Genomic DNA, 16,862 nt, shown 5'->3' on the forward strand with positions numbered 1-16,862 from the left:
GTGACTTTGGAGAGTGCAGTATTAGTTGAATGATAAGGTCAGAAACCAGACAGTGGAGAGCTAAAGAGAGGAAAAGATGGGGAATATCAGTTGTAGATGGGCTTCTAAAGGAGTTTAGCCACAAAAGAGATAAGAGATATTAGTGGTAGATGAAAGGGACAAACAGATCAAGTGAGGGTTTCATGAGTTTGGGGGAGACATAGGCATGCTTGTAGGCAATAGGGAAGCAGCTAGTGAACAGGTAAAGACTGAAGATAAGTGAGGAATTGGGTGGAGGGCAGTTTACCTTAGCAAGGAGAATGGTTGACATTCTCATGTTGACAGAAAGGTAAAGGAGGAATGATGGGAGAAGGCATATGAATGTTTTGAGATGAGGATGAAGGAAGAAGACGAATTTCTTGACAAATTATTTTAATTTTTTCAGTGAAATTTGAGGCAAAGTTCTCAGCTCAGAGGGTAGGTGGAGGGGGAGCTATGGGAGGTTTGTGGAAGGATATAAAGCTTTGGGAAAGTGACTGGGCTGATTGGGACCGTGAATCAATTAGGGATATAGAAAAGGATTGCTTTGCCTGAGTGAATGCCCAGTTGAGAGTACATAAAAAATTTGTAATAGACTGAGTCAGTATGATTATATGATTTTCTTCAGCTTTGTCCAGTTTTGTCATTTCTGTTCTCACATCATCTATTTTTTAATACCCCCTCTTTCTTCACTCACACATTTACTAATCCAGTACAGACCTTTATTACTTCTTTCCTGGATTACTGCAATAGCTGGTTGCTCTTCCTGCCTTGAATCTCTTAGTACTCCACACTCCATTGAGATGGAAAACTGATTGTCCTAAAGCCAGGTCTAACCATATCAATCCTCTAAATAAACTCATAATCTGGCCTCTTTTCCTGCCTTTCCAGTCTTCTTATACTTGACCATCCTCTACATTCTCTGTTAAACTGGATGGATTTCTTGCTATTCCTCTCAGGTGTCACTTCATCTTCTAAAGTTGTATCTTTTCATTGGCTGGGGACATATTTAGAATACAATCTCCCTCTGCTATCTCTGAGATTATCTCCCATTTACCACATATCTATCTTAAATATTCTTAATTGTTTATGTGTTGTCTTCTTCATCAGAATGTGATTTCTCAGCTAGCAGCCAAAGCAAAGCGGCTGCTCCTCATCCATGTGGTAGGAGAACTCCGAATGTCTTCTCCCAGAAGCTGGTTCCACATGAATGTCTTCATTTTAGATGATGGGGGGGGGGGTGGGTGTGGTAGGAAATATGCAGCTGGAGCTTGGAGTGCCACCTGGTGGCTAATTCCTGATCACTCACCAACTTTTCCACCTCCAGTGCCCACGCAAGTCAGGTTCCTCTGTAAAGAACAAAAATAATTAGAATGGTTTCAAAACATTTCTGCTCTCATCACTAATAGGAATAATTCCCATTCATCTATTATTTTATACAAGTATTATTTCATTTCATTATTATTTCACACATTATTTCAAGGTAGGTAGTCAATAAACATTCATTAGTGCCTGCTATATGTGCCAGACATCCTAAGTGTTTGGGATACAAACACTCTCAATGAGCTAAGAATTTGGTGGAGTTTGTGCAATGGTTTTCAAACTAAGTCAACAAGCATTTATTTAGTGCCCACTATATGCCAAGCACTGTGCTAAGTGCGAGGGACTACAAAGGCAGGAGAAAGTCCCCATCCTCAAGAACTTCAGTCTAATAGGGGAAATAACATGCAGACAACTGTGCACAAATGGGATATATGTAAAGGTAAACTGAAGATAACCTCAGAGAGAAGACACTAAGATTAAGGAGAACTGGGGAAGGTTTCTAAGGTGGGACCTTAGCTGAGACTTCAGAGAAACAAAGTAACAGGGAGGTAGAGCATGAGAAGGGACAGTTGCAGGGCTGGAGACAGGCAGTGAAAATGTCCAGAGTCAGGAAATAGAGTATTGTGTGTCATGAACAGTACGGAAGTCAGACAATGTACATCACAGGTAATGATCATAGAATCACAGATTTAGAGGCATTATATATTATATTATGCTACATATTGTTTTCTAGATAATGAAGCTAAGTTGCAGAGAGGTGAAGCAATTTGTCTAAGGTAATATGGCACACTCAGGATTAAATGCTGGGTATTCTCTGTGTTTTCTACAACACTACATTTCTTCTCTCACTAGTGCATTATGATTTTTTGGAAGCAGGAATTGACTTAAAGTTGATCTGGACACAGGGCTTTATTCTGGCCGTGTGGCCTTAGGCAAAGTCCCTTAAACCTCCTATGCCTCAGTTTCTTCCTCTATACTACAAAGAGTATAAAACATGTACTTTTTCTTTCACATGGTTGTTGTGAGAAAAGTAAAAATAATAGCTACTTATATAGCACTTACTATGTGCTAGGCACTGTGCCAAGTGCTTTACAATTTTAATCTTAATGGATCCTCACAATCCTGGGAGGTAGGTGTTATTATTACCCCTATGTTGCAGATGAAGAAACTGAGGCAGACAGAGGTTACATGACTTGCCCAAGGTCACATAACAATTAGGTAGCTGAGGTTGGATTTGAAATCAGGTTTTCTTGACTCCAGGCCTGGCACCCTATCCATTGTGCCACTTAGATGCCCCTAAAAGTATTTTGTAAATCTTAAAGTCTAATATAAATATGAATTATGATTTTTTTCTTTAAAGGAAGAGAAATTGTGGGAAAGTTAAAGCACTTCAAATAGTTTTTTGTATATAGAATAATGCCCTCTTATACTTTTGATAAGTATATAAAAAAGTTTGAGAGCTTTCTATACACCATGCACTATGCTAAATGGTAAAGGTTAAAAAAAAAAAGCACCTGTCCTCATGGACTTGACATTCTAATAAAAAGGTCCTTAAGATCAGGTGTTTAGTTTAGGTCTTCAGTGTCTCATTATCTTTCAACAAATGTCATTGCCAACCTAGCCATCCCCCCCCCCCTGCCAAGCTATTACTCATTTGTGGATTAGCTAAGCATGAAGGTTGTAAACATGGTACTAGAACAGATCCTAGAGAACAGAATAGCAACTGTGAAGCCTTTCTTGAATACCAATTTAGCCCTGACTAGGAAGGGATTTAATTAGGTAAAAAAGAAATAAAGGAATTGAGAATCACATAGAAAAAATTTAGGTGTTAATGGAATACAAGAGAAAGTCATACTTTAAAAAGATGGCTTTTTGACAGCTGCTTCTTTTTTTCTGATGTAAGTAAGAATTAGAATTAATAGGAGGAACCACCAGAAAGAGGAAAGAAAACACAACAGAAGGGAAAAAAAAGCAAATAGTATGCTTTGATCTGCATTCAAACTCCACAGTTCTTTCTTTGGATGTGGATAGCATTTTCCATACATAAAGGGGTGGGCTTTTTGAGATGTCTTAGATCCTTGTATTGCTGAGAGGGGTTAAGTCTATCAAAGTCAGTCATCACTCAATGTGGCTGTTACTGTGTACAATGTTCTCCTGGTACTGCTCACTTCACTCAGCATCGAACCATACAAATCTTTCCAGTTTTATCTGAAGTCTGCCTATTCATCATTTCTTATAGCACAATAGTATTCAAGTACATTCATATATCACATTCATAATTATAATAACTATGTCTTTCTCTTCATCACCCCCCCTTATGCTTTTCTTTCTCCTTTTCCTTCCTCACTAATGTTTTGCTTTTGACCAGTCACCCTCAGTCCCACCTCCCTTCTATTAGCCCCCTCCCTTTTCTTTTCCCTTTTCCCTCCTACTGCCTATAGGGCATGTGAGATTTCCATACCTAACTGATTATGTTATTCCCTTTTTAAGCCAAATCTGATGACAGTAAGGTTCAAACTACATTTATCTCCCTCCCTTCTTTCCCTCTGCTCTAATAGGCTTTTTTGCCTTTTCCTGTGATGTAATTTACCCTTATCTGACTCCTCCTTTCCTTTTCTCTCAGTACATTTTCTTAGATCAGATTAATTCACTTACTTGGATCCATTTAACCCACTTGATTAGATTTTTTTCCTCATTACAAAGTCAATTTATGCCCACCCCCTTTATGTATACCCCTTTAACATGGCATAATAACAATACAGTTCTCAAGAGTTACAAGCGTCATCTTCCCTTGCAGGGATGTTAAGAGCTTGCCCTTATTAATAACATGTTGTTACTTTCTGTCCCCTTTACCTTTTTATGTCTCTCTTGAGTCTTGTATTTGAAGATCAAATTTTCTGTTGAGCTCTGGTCTTTTTATCAGGAAGGCATGGAAGTCCCCTATTTTGTTGAATATCCATCTCCTCTCCTGAAAGATCATGCATATGAAAAGCCATACAGTGGTAGAACTGGAAGCAACTTTTTTTTTTATTTGATGACTAAATGAAGACATCTAGATCTCCTCAGCTCAGGTCACTGACCCAGTCAGAGAGATGTCTTTGAGACTCAGAGATGACTACTTTTGTACCCAGAACAACCAATATTCTCACCTTCCCAAGGGTCTTAATTCTAGATCTCAATTTCAAAAGTTGGCAGGGAATAGAGTAGAAAAAGTTGTACCAAGAAAGGAAAAAGTAGTCCTAAATTTGTAGGATCTTATATCTTGCAATTGTTCTTGTATCCCCACCACTTTATAGTCTTAAGGTCACCAATGACTTCTCATTTCAATGCCTCAAAGCAATGGTACTTTTCAGTCATCCTACTTGACATCCTGAAGGTAAGGGAGAAAGGGGAATGGGTTAAAAAGCTACGAAGACAACACACTGTCCCAATTCCTTTCCTGCCTCTAAGACCTAGTCTTTCATTGCCTACCTATCCTGTTTTCAACTTCTTAGCTTGAGTATTTTAAGCTCTATTCCTGCTAAACTGGCTGTATTCAGTCAAAATCCTTATTGTGCTTAGCTCATCTCAGAAAACGTAGTTCTTGCACAGCATACCCTAAAATAGGGGGTGGTGCAAGAAACAAACGTTTCTACCAAGGTCGGAAGAAATTTTGGACTTCATATGTCTGTATAAAAATCTGTAGGTCATTAATCATAATTTTATTTAGAATACCCAGGGGCAGTAGAGCATAGGGCCTGGATTCAGGAGGACCTGAGTCCAAATTCGGCCTCAGACACGTTAACACTTACTAGCTGTGTCACCCTGGGCAAGTCACTTAACCACGACTACCAAAAAAAAAAAAAAGTAAAAACACCCAATCCTATTTTTACCTGTCAAGAATTTCCCTTCAGAACCTCCTACACATGACCTTTGGACCTTAAGGAGTTTCAAGCACTGGCAGATTGTACTATTAAGCAACCAATATCTACCACCACCCCAGCCCGAGCGCCTAAAGTATAGGCAAGTACAGGATATGGGTTGCGCAGGTCTTCAAGGTCCACCCCCTCCCGCCGCCCTGCCAATGTCTGCCTTAGTAACGGCTTGAGAAAGTGAAGGTAAGGAAGATGCTAATACCATTTATTTGGGGAGTTAATGAGTGGAACTGGGGGAAAATGTTTCAACAGAAATAATGGTCCCTAGTGCCAATACAATATAATAGGTTAGAAAAAATATGCAATGCACTTTTTTCCCAAGTTAACTGCCTGCTTAACGACTCAACATTCGTTCTCTGTCACATTCGGTTCCGTATAAATGTGGAAGTATTGGCTGCCCACGTTAAAAGAAATCAAGGCCTAAGAGTAAAATTACAGGCTTAAACTTGACTTTCCTTTAGGATTAATAAATGACCAGATAAAAGATGTAGAGTTTTAGCATAATCCCTTAACACTCCCAAACTTGAACTGGGTTAGAAAATAATTCAGTCTTCATTTCTTACCTTACTAAATCTCTTTTTCATTCAAGCAACGGCTACATGTGACAAGCTCTTTCTGAAGTTCTGTTGTGGCTCTGAAAAGAGCCTTTGGTTTCAGAGATTTCTCCCGGGCCCCCGAGCCTAGCTACTTCACTTGCTCTTGGTTTTATGGTGACTCTCCGTCTTCTTTGGCAGAAGCACAGCCTGAATGTTAGGCAAGACACCACCCTGGGCGATGGTCACTTTCCCCAACAACTTGTTGAGCTCTTCATCGTTACGGATGGCCAACTGTAAGTGGCGGGGAATAATACGGGTCTTCTTGTTGTCCCGAGCTGCGTTTCCCGCCAGCTCTAGGATTTCAGCGGTCAAATATTCCAAAACAGCAGCCAGATACACCGGAGCTCCCGCCCCGACCCTTTCAGCATAATTACCCTTACGCAGCAGACGATGAACACGACCTACTGGAAACTGGAGGCCCGCTCGGGAGGACCTTGACTTAGCTTTAGCGCGAGCCTTTCCTCCCTGTTTACCACGTCCGGACATCTTAGCGGATTCGAGAAATCGAAAGCCGTACAACACCACAAATTAAAAGTAAAAAGTCCCCAAAATAGTGAAAAAAATGTCAATAGCGGTCCTTTTATAGGTTTTCAGACAGTAACTTTGAGCAGCTGATTGGCTACCAAGCTGTGTAACTAAAGCAGCCAATAGGAGAATAGAATTAAAATCTGCTCATTTACATGCAGTTTTCTAGTTTATGACGCCACCGCTACTGTTCTTCCTATCAGAAAGAACCGGCACTTGAGTCCTTATTTGCATATTGGGCCTATAAATAGAAGGAAACTTTTACTCTCCCAATTTACTGTGAGAGTTTTTAGAAAAAGAAGATGCCTGAGCCCTCCAAATCAGCTCCTGCTCCTAAAAAAGGATCAAAAAAAGCTGTAACTAAAGCGCAGAAAAAAGATGGCAAAAAGCGCAAGCGCAGCCGCAAGGAAAGCTACTCCATCTACGTGTACAAGGTGCTGAAGCAGGTCCACCCCGACACGGGCATCTCCTCCAAGGCCATGGGCATCATGAACTCCTTCGTCAACGACATCTTCGAGCGGATCGCCGGCGAAGCGTCACGCCTGGCGCATTACAACAAGCGCTCCACCATCACGTCCCGGGAGATCCAGACGGCCGTGCGCCTGCTGCCCGGGGAGCTGGCCAAGCACGCCGTGTCCGAGGGTACCAAGGCCGTCACCAAGTACACCAGCTCCAAGTAGACAATCTGCACGCTGAACCCCAAAGGCTCTTTTAAGAGCCACCTCCATTTTCACAAAATTGCTGTAATCTTTAAGGTCGCGTGTGGCGTGGTTCTCTCTAACTTCGGAACAAGTTACTTTAGTTTTTTCAAACTAGTAGAAACTTTGCATGTTCTGGGAGCTGCATAACTGTGAAGTTAAAAGTAGTAATAATAGTTTTGCTCTAGGAGTAAATCTAGGAAACGTTTAGTTGAATTTCTCCTTTTACAGGTGAGTGTACTCAGCCCCAAAGCTTGGCAGGTGGAGGGGGTTTCAGGAAGTTTTGCTCAGTTTTACACGTTTTAGATAATAAGCCTTTTGCAGTAATCTGATCTGGCAGAAATTGTTGGGTCATGCAGAAAGTTGTTTTCCTAAGATGCACTGTACTTTGATAAGTCGTGTCTGACCGGGTGACCATATTGGGTTTTCTTGACAGGGGTAATGGAGTGGTTTGTCATTTTCTGCTCGGGTTCATTTTATTGATGAGGAAACTGGGGCAAACGGAGTTAAGTGACTTCACCCCCGGGTCACATAACTAGTGTCTGAGTTCAGATTTAAATTCAGGGAGATGAGTCCAGGCCTGGCACACACTGCTGCACTTAGGTGTCCCGTACCTGAAATTTAGGCTTTGAATTTACATGGTAAAATCTGTAAAGTGAAGGGATTGGATTTGAGAATTTTAAGATGCCTCCTAAGTAGATCAGTTGAATCAAAGGACTTGGGCTCAAATTGGGCAGACTCTGCTACTTTGACCTTGGGCAAGTTACTCAACTCTAGGCCTCAGTTTTCTAGTTACACAATTTCCTTATTTTGAAAAGGTAGTTGTACCAGATGACCAAGAACTCTGGTCTAAAAAATATTTAGTTTGTAAGAAGAGAACAGATTTTCAGGGGGTAAAACAACAACAAACTTTTCATTAAAAACTCATTTAGGAGTTCAGTGTTCAGTATATTTTCTTTTTTTCTTTTTTTTAAATGAAATTGCTTTTAACAGATAGGAAATGACTCCTTACTAATGTGGGGGTAATTTTTGATTAGCTACTTGCATACTGTCATTCTGGTAATCAGAAAGAACAAAGACAAAAAGAATAAAGAATTAAAAATAAGATATAGGAAGAGAAAGGAACTAAGCATTTATAGAGGACTTACTATGTGGTGGACACTGCTGAGCATTTTTTTTAAAACAAATATCCCATTTGATCCTCACAATGACTCTGGAACATAGATGGTATTATTATCACCAATTTACTGTTGAGGAAACAGAGGCAGAGGTTCAGTGACTTGGCCAAGGTCACATAGCTACTAAGTGCCTGGATTTGAACTTGTCTTCCTGACTCTAGGCCTAGTGTCCTATCCATTATGCCAGCTGCCTAAAGATATGCAATTAAAACAATCCTGTACTGACATTTAATTAAATTATTTATGATGGGGGAAAAGGACATAGACAAATAGTACAATTTCATACAGTGGTTTAAATGAGGAAAATAAATTGTAATAGCACAAAACCCAAAGAGCCTAAGAGGTTTAGTCAGCAGACACTTGACTTGCCAAGTGTAGAGACTGCAGCCAAAGAAAATACCACTTTATAATATAAACTCGTTTGTAACACTTTATGGAGAAGAATAATGGAAGATGATAACGTGAATCATCTTATAAAGAGACACTCTGGTGTGGTGGATAGAGACCTGGCCTCAAAGCCCTGAAGACCTGAATTCAAGTCCAATCTATTACATGTATTGTTGACATATGACCCTGCGCCAGACACTTAACCTCTCAATGATCTCAAGCAACTCTCTGAGGTTATAGGTTTCAGAGAAGGTGTTGCATTGGTGGAGGAAGTTCCTCAGCTAGAGCTACTTATACTTATGAAATTACCTAATCCCTATCACCTCATGAAAAATATTAAAGGGCAAATAAAGATTTTTAGAAATTTTAAATGTTTTCATTGATATTTTGTTTCTTACATCACCATAGTTATCCCAAGCATCCATCTCTCTTTCCCTCCCAGAGACCCAACCCATATAACAAATGGTATTTTGTAGAGAGGATGAAAAATAAGCACAACTGATTAATATATTGAAAAGAAGTCCAAAAATATGTGCAATGTATCACCTGTGGACCTCCCTCCCTCTTAGAGGGGTGGGTTAGGTGGTATCTTCTCATATTTCTTTGTTTACATCCTGCTGGATTTTTACAATTTTGTTACATTCACTTTTGATTTTTTGGTATATAGCTGTCCTTTCCATTTACATTGTTGTGGTTATGGTGTCTATTGCTTTCTTGGCTCTGCTTACTGAATTCTGAATCAGTTAATATAGATCTTTCCATGCTTCTCTGTATTCATCACATATGTCATTTCTAACAGTATAGTAACATTATATTTGTGTACCAAAATTTGTTTAGCATTCGCCAGTTGATAGGCATCTATTTTGTTTCTAATTCTTTGCTATCACAAAAAGTTCTGGCTTAAATATTTTGGTGTATATGGGGACTTTCTATGGCTTCCTTGGGTAGTAATAGAGTCCCTGGTTCAAAGGGTATGGACATTTTAGTCACTTTATATGCATAATTCCAAGTCACTTTCCAAAATGATTGTACCATTTCACAGCTCCACCAAAAATGTACTAGTTGTATGCCTATCCACAACTCCTCCAACATTACCAATTACCATTTTTTGTAATTTTTGCCAATTTGTAGCATGTGAAGTAAAATCTCAGGATTGTTGTGATTCACATTTCACTTTTTATTAGCAATTTGGGGCATTTTTTCATATGGTTGAATACTTTGCTATTCTTTTCAGAACTGTTTGTTAATATTCCTTGACTATCTATTGGGGAATAGCTTGTTTGGCATATTTTCAAAGAATAACTGCAGCTAAGAAGATAAGATACTAGCTTTATAGCTTAGCCTTGGTGAATTTTTGCATCATTAAATAATTCGATGAGTATCCAATTATCTTAAATCTGTAATTTGTTCTTTTGAACATAAAGATATGCAAACAGAACATCAGCTTGAGTCTAATGGGTTGCTCATCTGATGGATTCATTGAACACAATCTCAGACACCTTAACTATTTTAACATAGAGCAAATGACAGGTACTTATTTGGTTTTGTTCTTTCATATTTAGGAGATACAAACTGAAGAATAAATATTTTAAACTAAAAGGCACTGATTGTAGGTGAAAAGCAATCTTGCTAAGCTAAAAACTAGCATGCTTTAACATTGAAAAAGTTTTTCCTATAATATCTTCAGATGTGCAACTAACCAAAATCTTATCCAATAAAATATCCAAAAGAATTTAAGTCTTCTGAGGGAAGTGGTTGTTTTTCATTATTGCATAAGCCCCAATGGTGCTTTACATATAATAGGTCAAATAAAAGCAAGGAGTACAGTGTTACTGAATTTGCAGGGTACATGGGAGTGGATAAGGTATAAGAAGGCTGGAAAGGTAGGAAGGGCCAGGTTTTGAAGGACTTTAAAAACCAAACAGGATTTTGTATTCAATCCTGGAAGCAATAGAGAACCACCAGAGTTTATTGAATGGGGGAGAGGCTAATGACATGGTAGTGCTTGTGCTTTGGGATAACTGGTTTGACACTTGAGTGAAGGATCGACTGTATGTATGTATGTATGTATGTATGTATGTACGTATGTATGTGCGTGTGTGTGTATATGTGTATGTATGTATGTTTGAGTCTTGAGAAACTCTACTTCTTCCTGCTGTTCCTTACTTCTTGGTTCTGCCTTCTGTCAACAATCTTGATTTTGTATTTTGTTTTTGCTTTTTCTAGATCTATAAAGTAATCCTTTATGGTATGGTGCTGAATAAATAAATAAATAAATTTAGGTAATGTTATTATTTTTATGATATTGTCATGGCCAAACCAAGAACAATTAATATTTCTCCAATTATTTGGTTCTGGATTTGTCTAAAGAGTGTTTTGTGTTTGTATTCATATAGTTCCAGTATATGTCTTGGTAAGAAGACACTGTTCTATATTCTGTAATTATTTTGAATGTTATTTATCTAATCCAACCAGATTTTTTTTAACGTACAGAAAGAATAATTTGTGGTAGTTAATTTTATATCCTGCAATTTTGTTGAAGTTGTTCCAATTAATTTTAGTTGACTCTTCAAAGTTCTCTAGAAAAACTATCATATCTTGTGCAAAAGCAATAGCTTTGTTTCCTCTGTACCTATATTTATTCCCTCAATTTATTTTTTTAATGTTATCATTATGGTTTTCCTATGTGTTATCATATCAAATAATAGTGGTAATAATGACTATCCTTGAGTTATTCTAAATATTATTGGAAAGGCATGTAGTCATTCTGTATTGCATATAATGTTGGATCTTGATTTTTAGATAGATAACATTAACCATATTAAAGAAGGATCTATTACTAGTTATATAGTGAGTTTTCCTTTCAATACTGTGTCAACCATTTACCAAAGGTTTGGTCCAAAGAAACAGACAGAATTAATTTCCCCCTTAACCAAAGGTTTGTCCAAAGAACAAACAGAATGGGGTTTACCTTACCAAAGGTTTGAACAAGGAACAAATAGAATCAAGCTGTACATGTGCTTATTTATTCTCATTAAGCCAGAGAATCATGAATGCGTGGGAGTCAGAAAATAATTTTTAACTCAGAGGTAAACAAGCTGAAGGAGACTCTTTATACACTTAGAGCAATCCCAACTCAAGATATCTGTGTCAACCCAAAATTATAGTCTCCATATGTGTTTAGCCCTAATATGAGAAAGGAATTTTTTAATAGGATAGGTTATAAATACAATAAGATAAGAGAATGTCACAGTGTAAATTGAAATTATAGATCCAGGGTGTCTGTGTTTGTTTTATCATTAACATGATTACACACACACACACACGCACACACACACATGCACACACAGACGATAAATTAGAAATAATTAACAGAGATAAGATCCTCCAAAGAGAGGTTGGGAAGGGCTTGCTGTAAAAGGTGGGATTTTAGCTGGGACTTGAAGGAAGCCAGGGAAGTCAGGAGGAAGAGAAAGAGGGAGAGAATTCCAGGTATGAGTGACAGCCAGTGAAAATGCCCAGAGTTGGACAATGATTTTTCTTGTGTGAAGAATAGCAAGGAAGCCAGTGTCACAGAGTAGGTGGTAGGAGAGTGTAAAGTGTAACAAAATGAAAAGGTGGAAAGGGTCAGGTTATGAAAGGCTTTGAATGTCAAATAGAGAATTTTATATTTGATCCTAGCAGTTATAGGGAGCGACTAGAGTTTATTAAAGGAGGAAGGGAGGGAGGGGTGAGATGGTCAGACCTGCACTTTCGGGAAGATCTCTTTAACAGCTGAGTGGAAGATGAACTCAAATATGGAAGATATGTGGAAAGGAGACCAAACAGCAGGTTACTGCAGTAGTCCAGGTGTGAGGTGATGAGGGACTGAACCAGAGTGGAGGCAGTGTCAGAAGAGAGAATGGACACACACAAAGAAGTTATGAAGGTATAGTCAGACCTTGGCAATGGATTGTCTAAGGTGGAGTGAGAGAGTGAGGAGTTGATAACACCTATCTAAGCCTAGATGACTTCAAGGATGGATTGTGGTGCCTTTCATAGTAATATGGAAGTTAGGAAGAAGGGAAAGTTTGAGGGTACTGGATAGAGAAGATAATGAGTTCAATTTGGACACTGAATTTAAGACGTTTCTGGGACATCCAGCTCGAAATGTACAATAGGTTATAGGAAATTTAAATCTGGAGTTCAGCAGAGATTAGGGCTGGATAAGTAGATATGAGAATCATCAGCATAGAGATGATAATTAAACTCATGAGATTTGACAGAATCAGCCAGTGAAATACTGTAGAAGGAGAATAAAAGAGGGCACAGGACAGAGTCTCATGGGACACCCATAGTTGGCAAGCATAACCTGGACGAAGATCCAGCAAATAAGACTGATAATGAATTGGCAGATAGGTAGGAGGAGAACCAGCAGAGAGTATTGACTGTGATGTCCCTGGGATTTTTCATTTTAGAGGGTTTTTTTGGTGTTTACTAGTGGATTCTTCCTATTTTTACTTTATATTCTGATTTTATTTGATCTATTCAGTTTTTTTTTTGCTTATGATTTCTTAAAATATACTATCTAGGCTTTATTTCATTATTTTTAGGTTCAGTGATTATGAAATTATCTCCCTGTGATGTTTTCCATGTTTTTCATGTGTTTAACATTTTCTTGTTTTTTAACCTCTTGAAATTGTTGTCATATTTCATATCTTATTGTCAGTGCTTCCTTTTTTTATTCTAATTTTCAGGGAATCTGTCAGTTGGATAGGGTTTGTGATACTGTTCCATGCTATTAGTTTTCCTATCTAGTCTTTCTTAGCTCTCATTTCATTGAAAATTACATTAAAAAAATTTCTTGATCAACTTATTGCAGGTAGTCTTGTAATCTTTGTGGTCAGGACGTACTTTCCTCTGAGGCATCTAAACAGCTAACAGATGGGCATTTTTGCTCCTAGAATATCCACTGTCCCTAGTGAGAATGGGCTCAAAATTAAAGACTCATTTTAGTGTTCTCACAAATGTAAAGAACATAGGGGGCCAAGGAGTACCTCTCAGTTCCTGGCTCCTTTAGTCCTTCTGTCCCTTAGAGGCAGCTGGGTGGTGCAGTAGTTAAAGTGTTGAGCTCAGAGTCAGAATAGATCTGAATTCAAACATGGCTTTGGATGCTTAGTAGCTGTATGACCCTGAGCAAGTCAGTTGACGTTAGTTTCCTTGACTGTAAAATGGGAATGAAAATAGCAACTCTCCCAGGGTTGTTTTGAAATGAGATAATATTTGTAAACTACTCAGCCAGTGCCCAACATGTATGAGGAGTTAAATAAGTACATATTTCCTTCCTTCATTCTTAAAGGAGTCACCAATCAAGTTTGTTTCAGAGAGCAGCATTATTATTATAAACAATTCACTCTGTTGCTCAGCTAGGATGGCTCCTACCAGCACAAGGTGTTTTGGCTCATGGGTCAATCTGCTTCCAGATTGGATCAAGAAGATTGCTTGTAAGAGTAGTTTACCTTTCAGATCTAGGGAGAAGGGAAGAGTTCATTTATTTATTTATTTAGGTGAGGAAATTGGGGTTAAATGACTTGCCCAGGGTCACACAGCTAATAAGTGTCAAGGGTCTGAGGTCAATTTTGAACTCAGGTCCTCCTAACACCTAAGGAGTCTGAACATTAGTGAGCTATTGGCTAGATAGTAAGAATCTGAGCACTTTAATGGAGACAAGATGGACCTTATATACAGAAAGACCATGGGAGGGATCTAGGGGGTGGCCAAGTAGTTTGGGGTGACTGGAAAAAGGGTCAAAGGAGGATCTGGATGGGCGTGGCCAGTGAGCTGGGGTGAATAGAGCTCCTGAGACTTGGACCACATGGCCAAGGGAGAATGGAGCCTAGCTAGGATTAAGGGTGGGAAATGGCTGGGGGCCATAGGGAGGTAAAACAATGGAGGGCTAGGCTAAGTTAAGGGTAATAGAGAATTGGGAGATGGGGTGTAGCCACAATGAAAGGCCAGTTGATGGGATTACAGCCTCAGGCAAAACTCCAGATATTTGGCCATGTGGGAAAGTCCAAGGTTTTTCCTAACCCCATCATTCCTCCCCAAACAAATGTGACCCAAATTCTTTTGGCGAAAGGGGTGAAGGTCTTGGCTTCTGAAACTGCTTCCTCCTGGCAAGGGGCATAGAGCTGTCCCTACCTCCAGGGGGTCCCAAAGAGGAGGCTGACCGGAACGAGCACAAGCTGAATCCAGGGAACGATGGGGGGGACACTGGCTGGTACCCACTGTTTGCTACTAACTGTAGGTGAATGGCCTGTAGCCTGGAAGACACAAATCTGACAGAAGAGACTGCAGGGGCCAGATATAAAGCAGAAACTAGATTTAGGGCCCAAATATGAGAGGATAAAACATCGTTAGCTCTGTTTGGATTCAGATAATTCCATTTTCCAAGCACACAGTATCAGATCCACCTCATAGCCAGATTCAGGAGTAGCCAGGTGGGTAACATTTCTTTTCAAAGAAACATAATGGGGAAACTGGGCCAGGAGGATCCTATTTTAGACTGAGGCTAACATTGTCCTCTCAGCTTTTCCTGATGCTGACTTCCCACCAGTATCACATTCTCTCTGAGTAGCCTGTGGCATTTCTCTCAGATGGTGGATCATTGATTATCAATGGATCATTGTGATCCATCAGACAACTCAAAATAAAATCCCATGAACTTTTTTACCTCAAACAGCAAGTTTCACTAATCACAGCTTAGGAAAAGCTTTTCCAGGATTTACATCTCAAATATAAATTTGTCCTGGTGTAAAAAGACAGTCGTTGGAGATTTCTTTATACTTGCAAATTCTCAGCAAATCAAAACCCAAACAAGCTTTTTGGCAAGTTTGTACATTAAAACAATAACCAACAATAGCCAAATTGTTTTAGCGGTAACCAAATTATGAAAAGTTGCTTGAGATAACCGATACAAAAAGTTCACCAATTTGAAACTTGAAACAAACCAATCAGTTTTGTTAAATGCATTTCCAAATTACTTTACACAGAGATTCAACATCTCATCATTAACGGTTAAAACTACAACTTTAAGAAGAGCGTACTTACCCAAGTTCAGAAGCTAGCTTCTTTACCTTGAGCCTGATGTGCTAAACCTGGGCGATAACCTTCCAGGCAAAGGTTGCCCCAGGGCCCAAGGCCATTGCCAGTGGGGCTTATGCTGTAGCTGCTGCCCCTCCTCCCTCCTTCTTTTCCCCAGGTGGGGGAGGGTGAAATCAAAGGTGAGGGGGGAAAAGGTGAAACTGTCTTCTCCTATGAGAGGGTTGTTAACAGATGCCCTCTTGACTCAAGGGAAGAGAGTGACAGGGGTTGTAAGGAGGTGTTTAAAAACTCCCTGATTGATCACAAAATCTCCAGAATCTGCTAAGATGTTTTTAGCTGTTCTAACTTTTAGCTGTAACCTCCAGGAAGGAGGATTCAGGAGTGTAGAGGGGAGAAAGTAAGCCTCAGGGAACCAAAAAGCAACTGCAAGTTTTCCCTAATTCCTTAGCACTGAGAGAATTGACCAAATTAGGCATAAACTTCCAGACAGGGAGTCTGACCTTGTCCTCTATACTGCGGAAGGTATACCCAGGTCTGTGGCCTCAGCCCAAACCAGTGGACAGAGAGCATGAGACCATCAGGCCGAGTTGGAGACGGCCTTGTAACTGTCTGCCTGAAAAGCACCTCCAAGCCTTGGTGCTTGTAGAGTGAGTGACCCCAACTGCAGAACAAGATAGGGGATGGGGAGGCTTACATACCTTTCAGTCTTGGCTGGAGAACTTGGGGTTAGGCAGTTTCATTGTATGGGCCACCAAGATGTTGAGGTTTAGGGGGTTTAGAGGTGCTAGAACCCCAAAATCACAACACATGGGTCCTGCCTGACCCAAACCTTCTTTCAGCCAAAGACAAGGTTTATTAGAACATCTGTCATATTGGGCAGACTCTTAAGGAGTCTGAACATGGGTAAGCAGTGGCTAGATTATAAGAATCTGAGCCAGCTAGTCTGTTTTTTAAGGTGCTATTGGGGTTAAGTGACTTGCCCAGGGTCACGCAGCTAATAAGTGTTATGTGTCTGAGGTCCTCCTGAATCCAGGGCCGGTGCTCTATCCACTTTGCCGCCTAGCTGCCCCCAAATCCCTCCATTTTTATATCCCCTTTAGCTCAGTCTCTCAACTCACAGTGGACTAGCCGGTTAACTTT

The 16,862-nt window shown here is 39.6% G+C and overlaps 2 protein-coding genes across 4 annotated transcripts; one reads left to right on the plus strand and one right to left on the minus strand.

Annotated features, from left to right (window-relative positions):
* Positions 1–394: 394 nt before the first annotated feature.
* On the minus strand, positions 395–6,390 carry LOC110194439 (histone H2A type 1-J). 3 transcript variants are annotated; one of them, XM_078155713.1, is made up of 3 exons: positions 5,819–6,390; positions 4,195–4,309; positions 395–1,367 (listed from the first exon to the last, which is right to left on the minus strand). In XM_078155713.1, exon 1 carries the CDS (start codon positions 6,335–6,337, stop codon positions 5,945–5,947), a length of 393 nt encoding a protein of 130 aa, XP_078011839.1. In that variant the 5' UTR covers positions 6,338–6,390; the 3' UTR covers positions 395–1,367; positions 4,195–4,309; positions 5,819–5,944. The 3 variants fall into 3 exon arrangements, with proteins under 3 accessions (XP_078011839.1, XP_020822458.1, XP_078011838.1); XM_020966799.2 differs by having other exon boundaries at positions 4,195–4,711; XM_078155712.1 differs by having other exon boundaries at positions 4,195–6,390.
* A 178-nt stretch (positions 6,391–6,568) lies between these two features.
* On the plus strand, positions 6,569–9,010 carry LOC110194448 (histone H2B type 1-B-like). Its single transcript, XM_020966810.2, has one exon. The coding sequence runs from the start codon at positions 6,679–6,681 to the stop codon at positions 7,054–7,056; it is 378 nt and encodes a 125-aa protein (XP_020822469.1). The 5' UTR covers positions 6,569–6,678; the 3' UTR covers positions 7,057–9,010.
* The last annotated feature ends 7,852 nt before the right edge of the window (positions 9,011–16,862 follow it).

This window comes from Phascolarctos cinereus, unplaced genomic scaffold (assembly GCF_003287225.1).
Source record: "Phascolarctos cinereus isolate Bilbo 61053 unplaced genomic scaffold, phaCin_HiC Scaffold_5;HRSCAF=322, whole genome shotgun sequence".
Classification (NCBI taxonomy): Eukaryota; Metazoa; Chordata; class Mammalia; order Diprotodontia; family Phascolarctidae; genus Phascolarctos; species Phascolarctos cinereus.

Coding starts and splice junctions, on each gene's coding strand:
- LOC110194439 (XM_078155713.1), bottom strand. CDS start 6,337: ATGTCCGGACGTGGTAAACAGGGAGGAAAGGCTCGCGCTAAAGCTAAG.
- LOC110194448 (XM_020966810.2), top strand. CDS start 6,679: ATGCCTGAGCCCTCCAAATCAGCTCCTGCTCCTAAAAAAGGATCAAAA.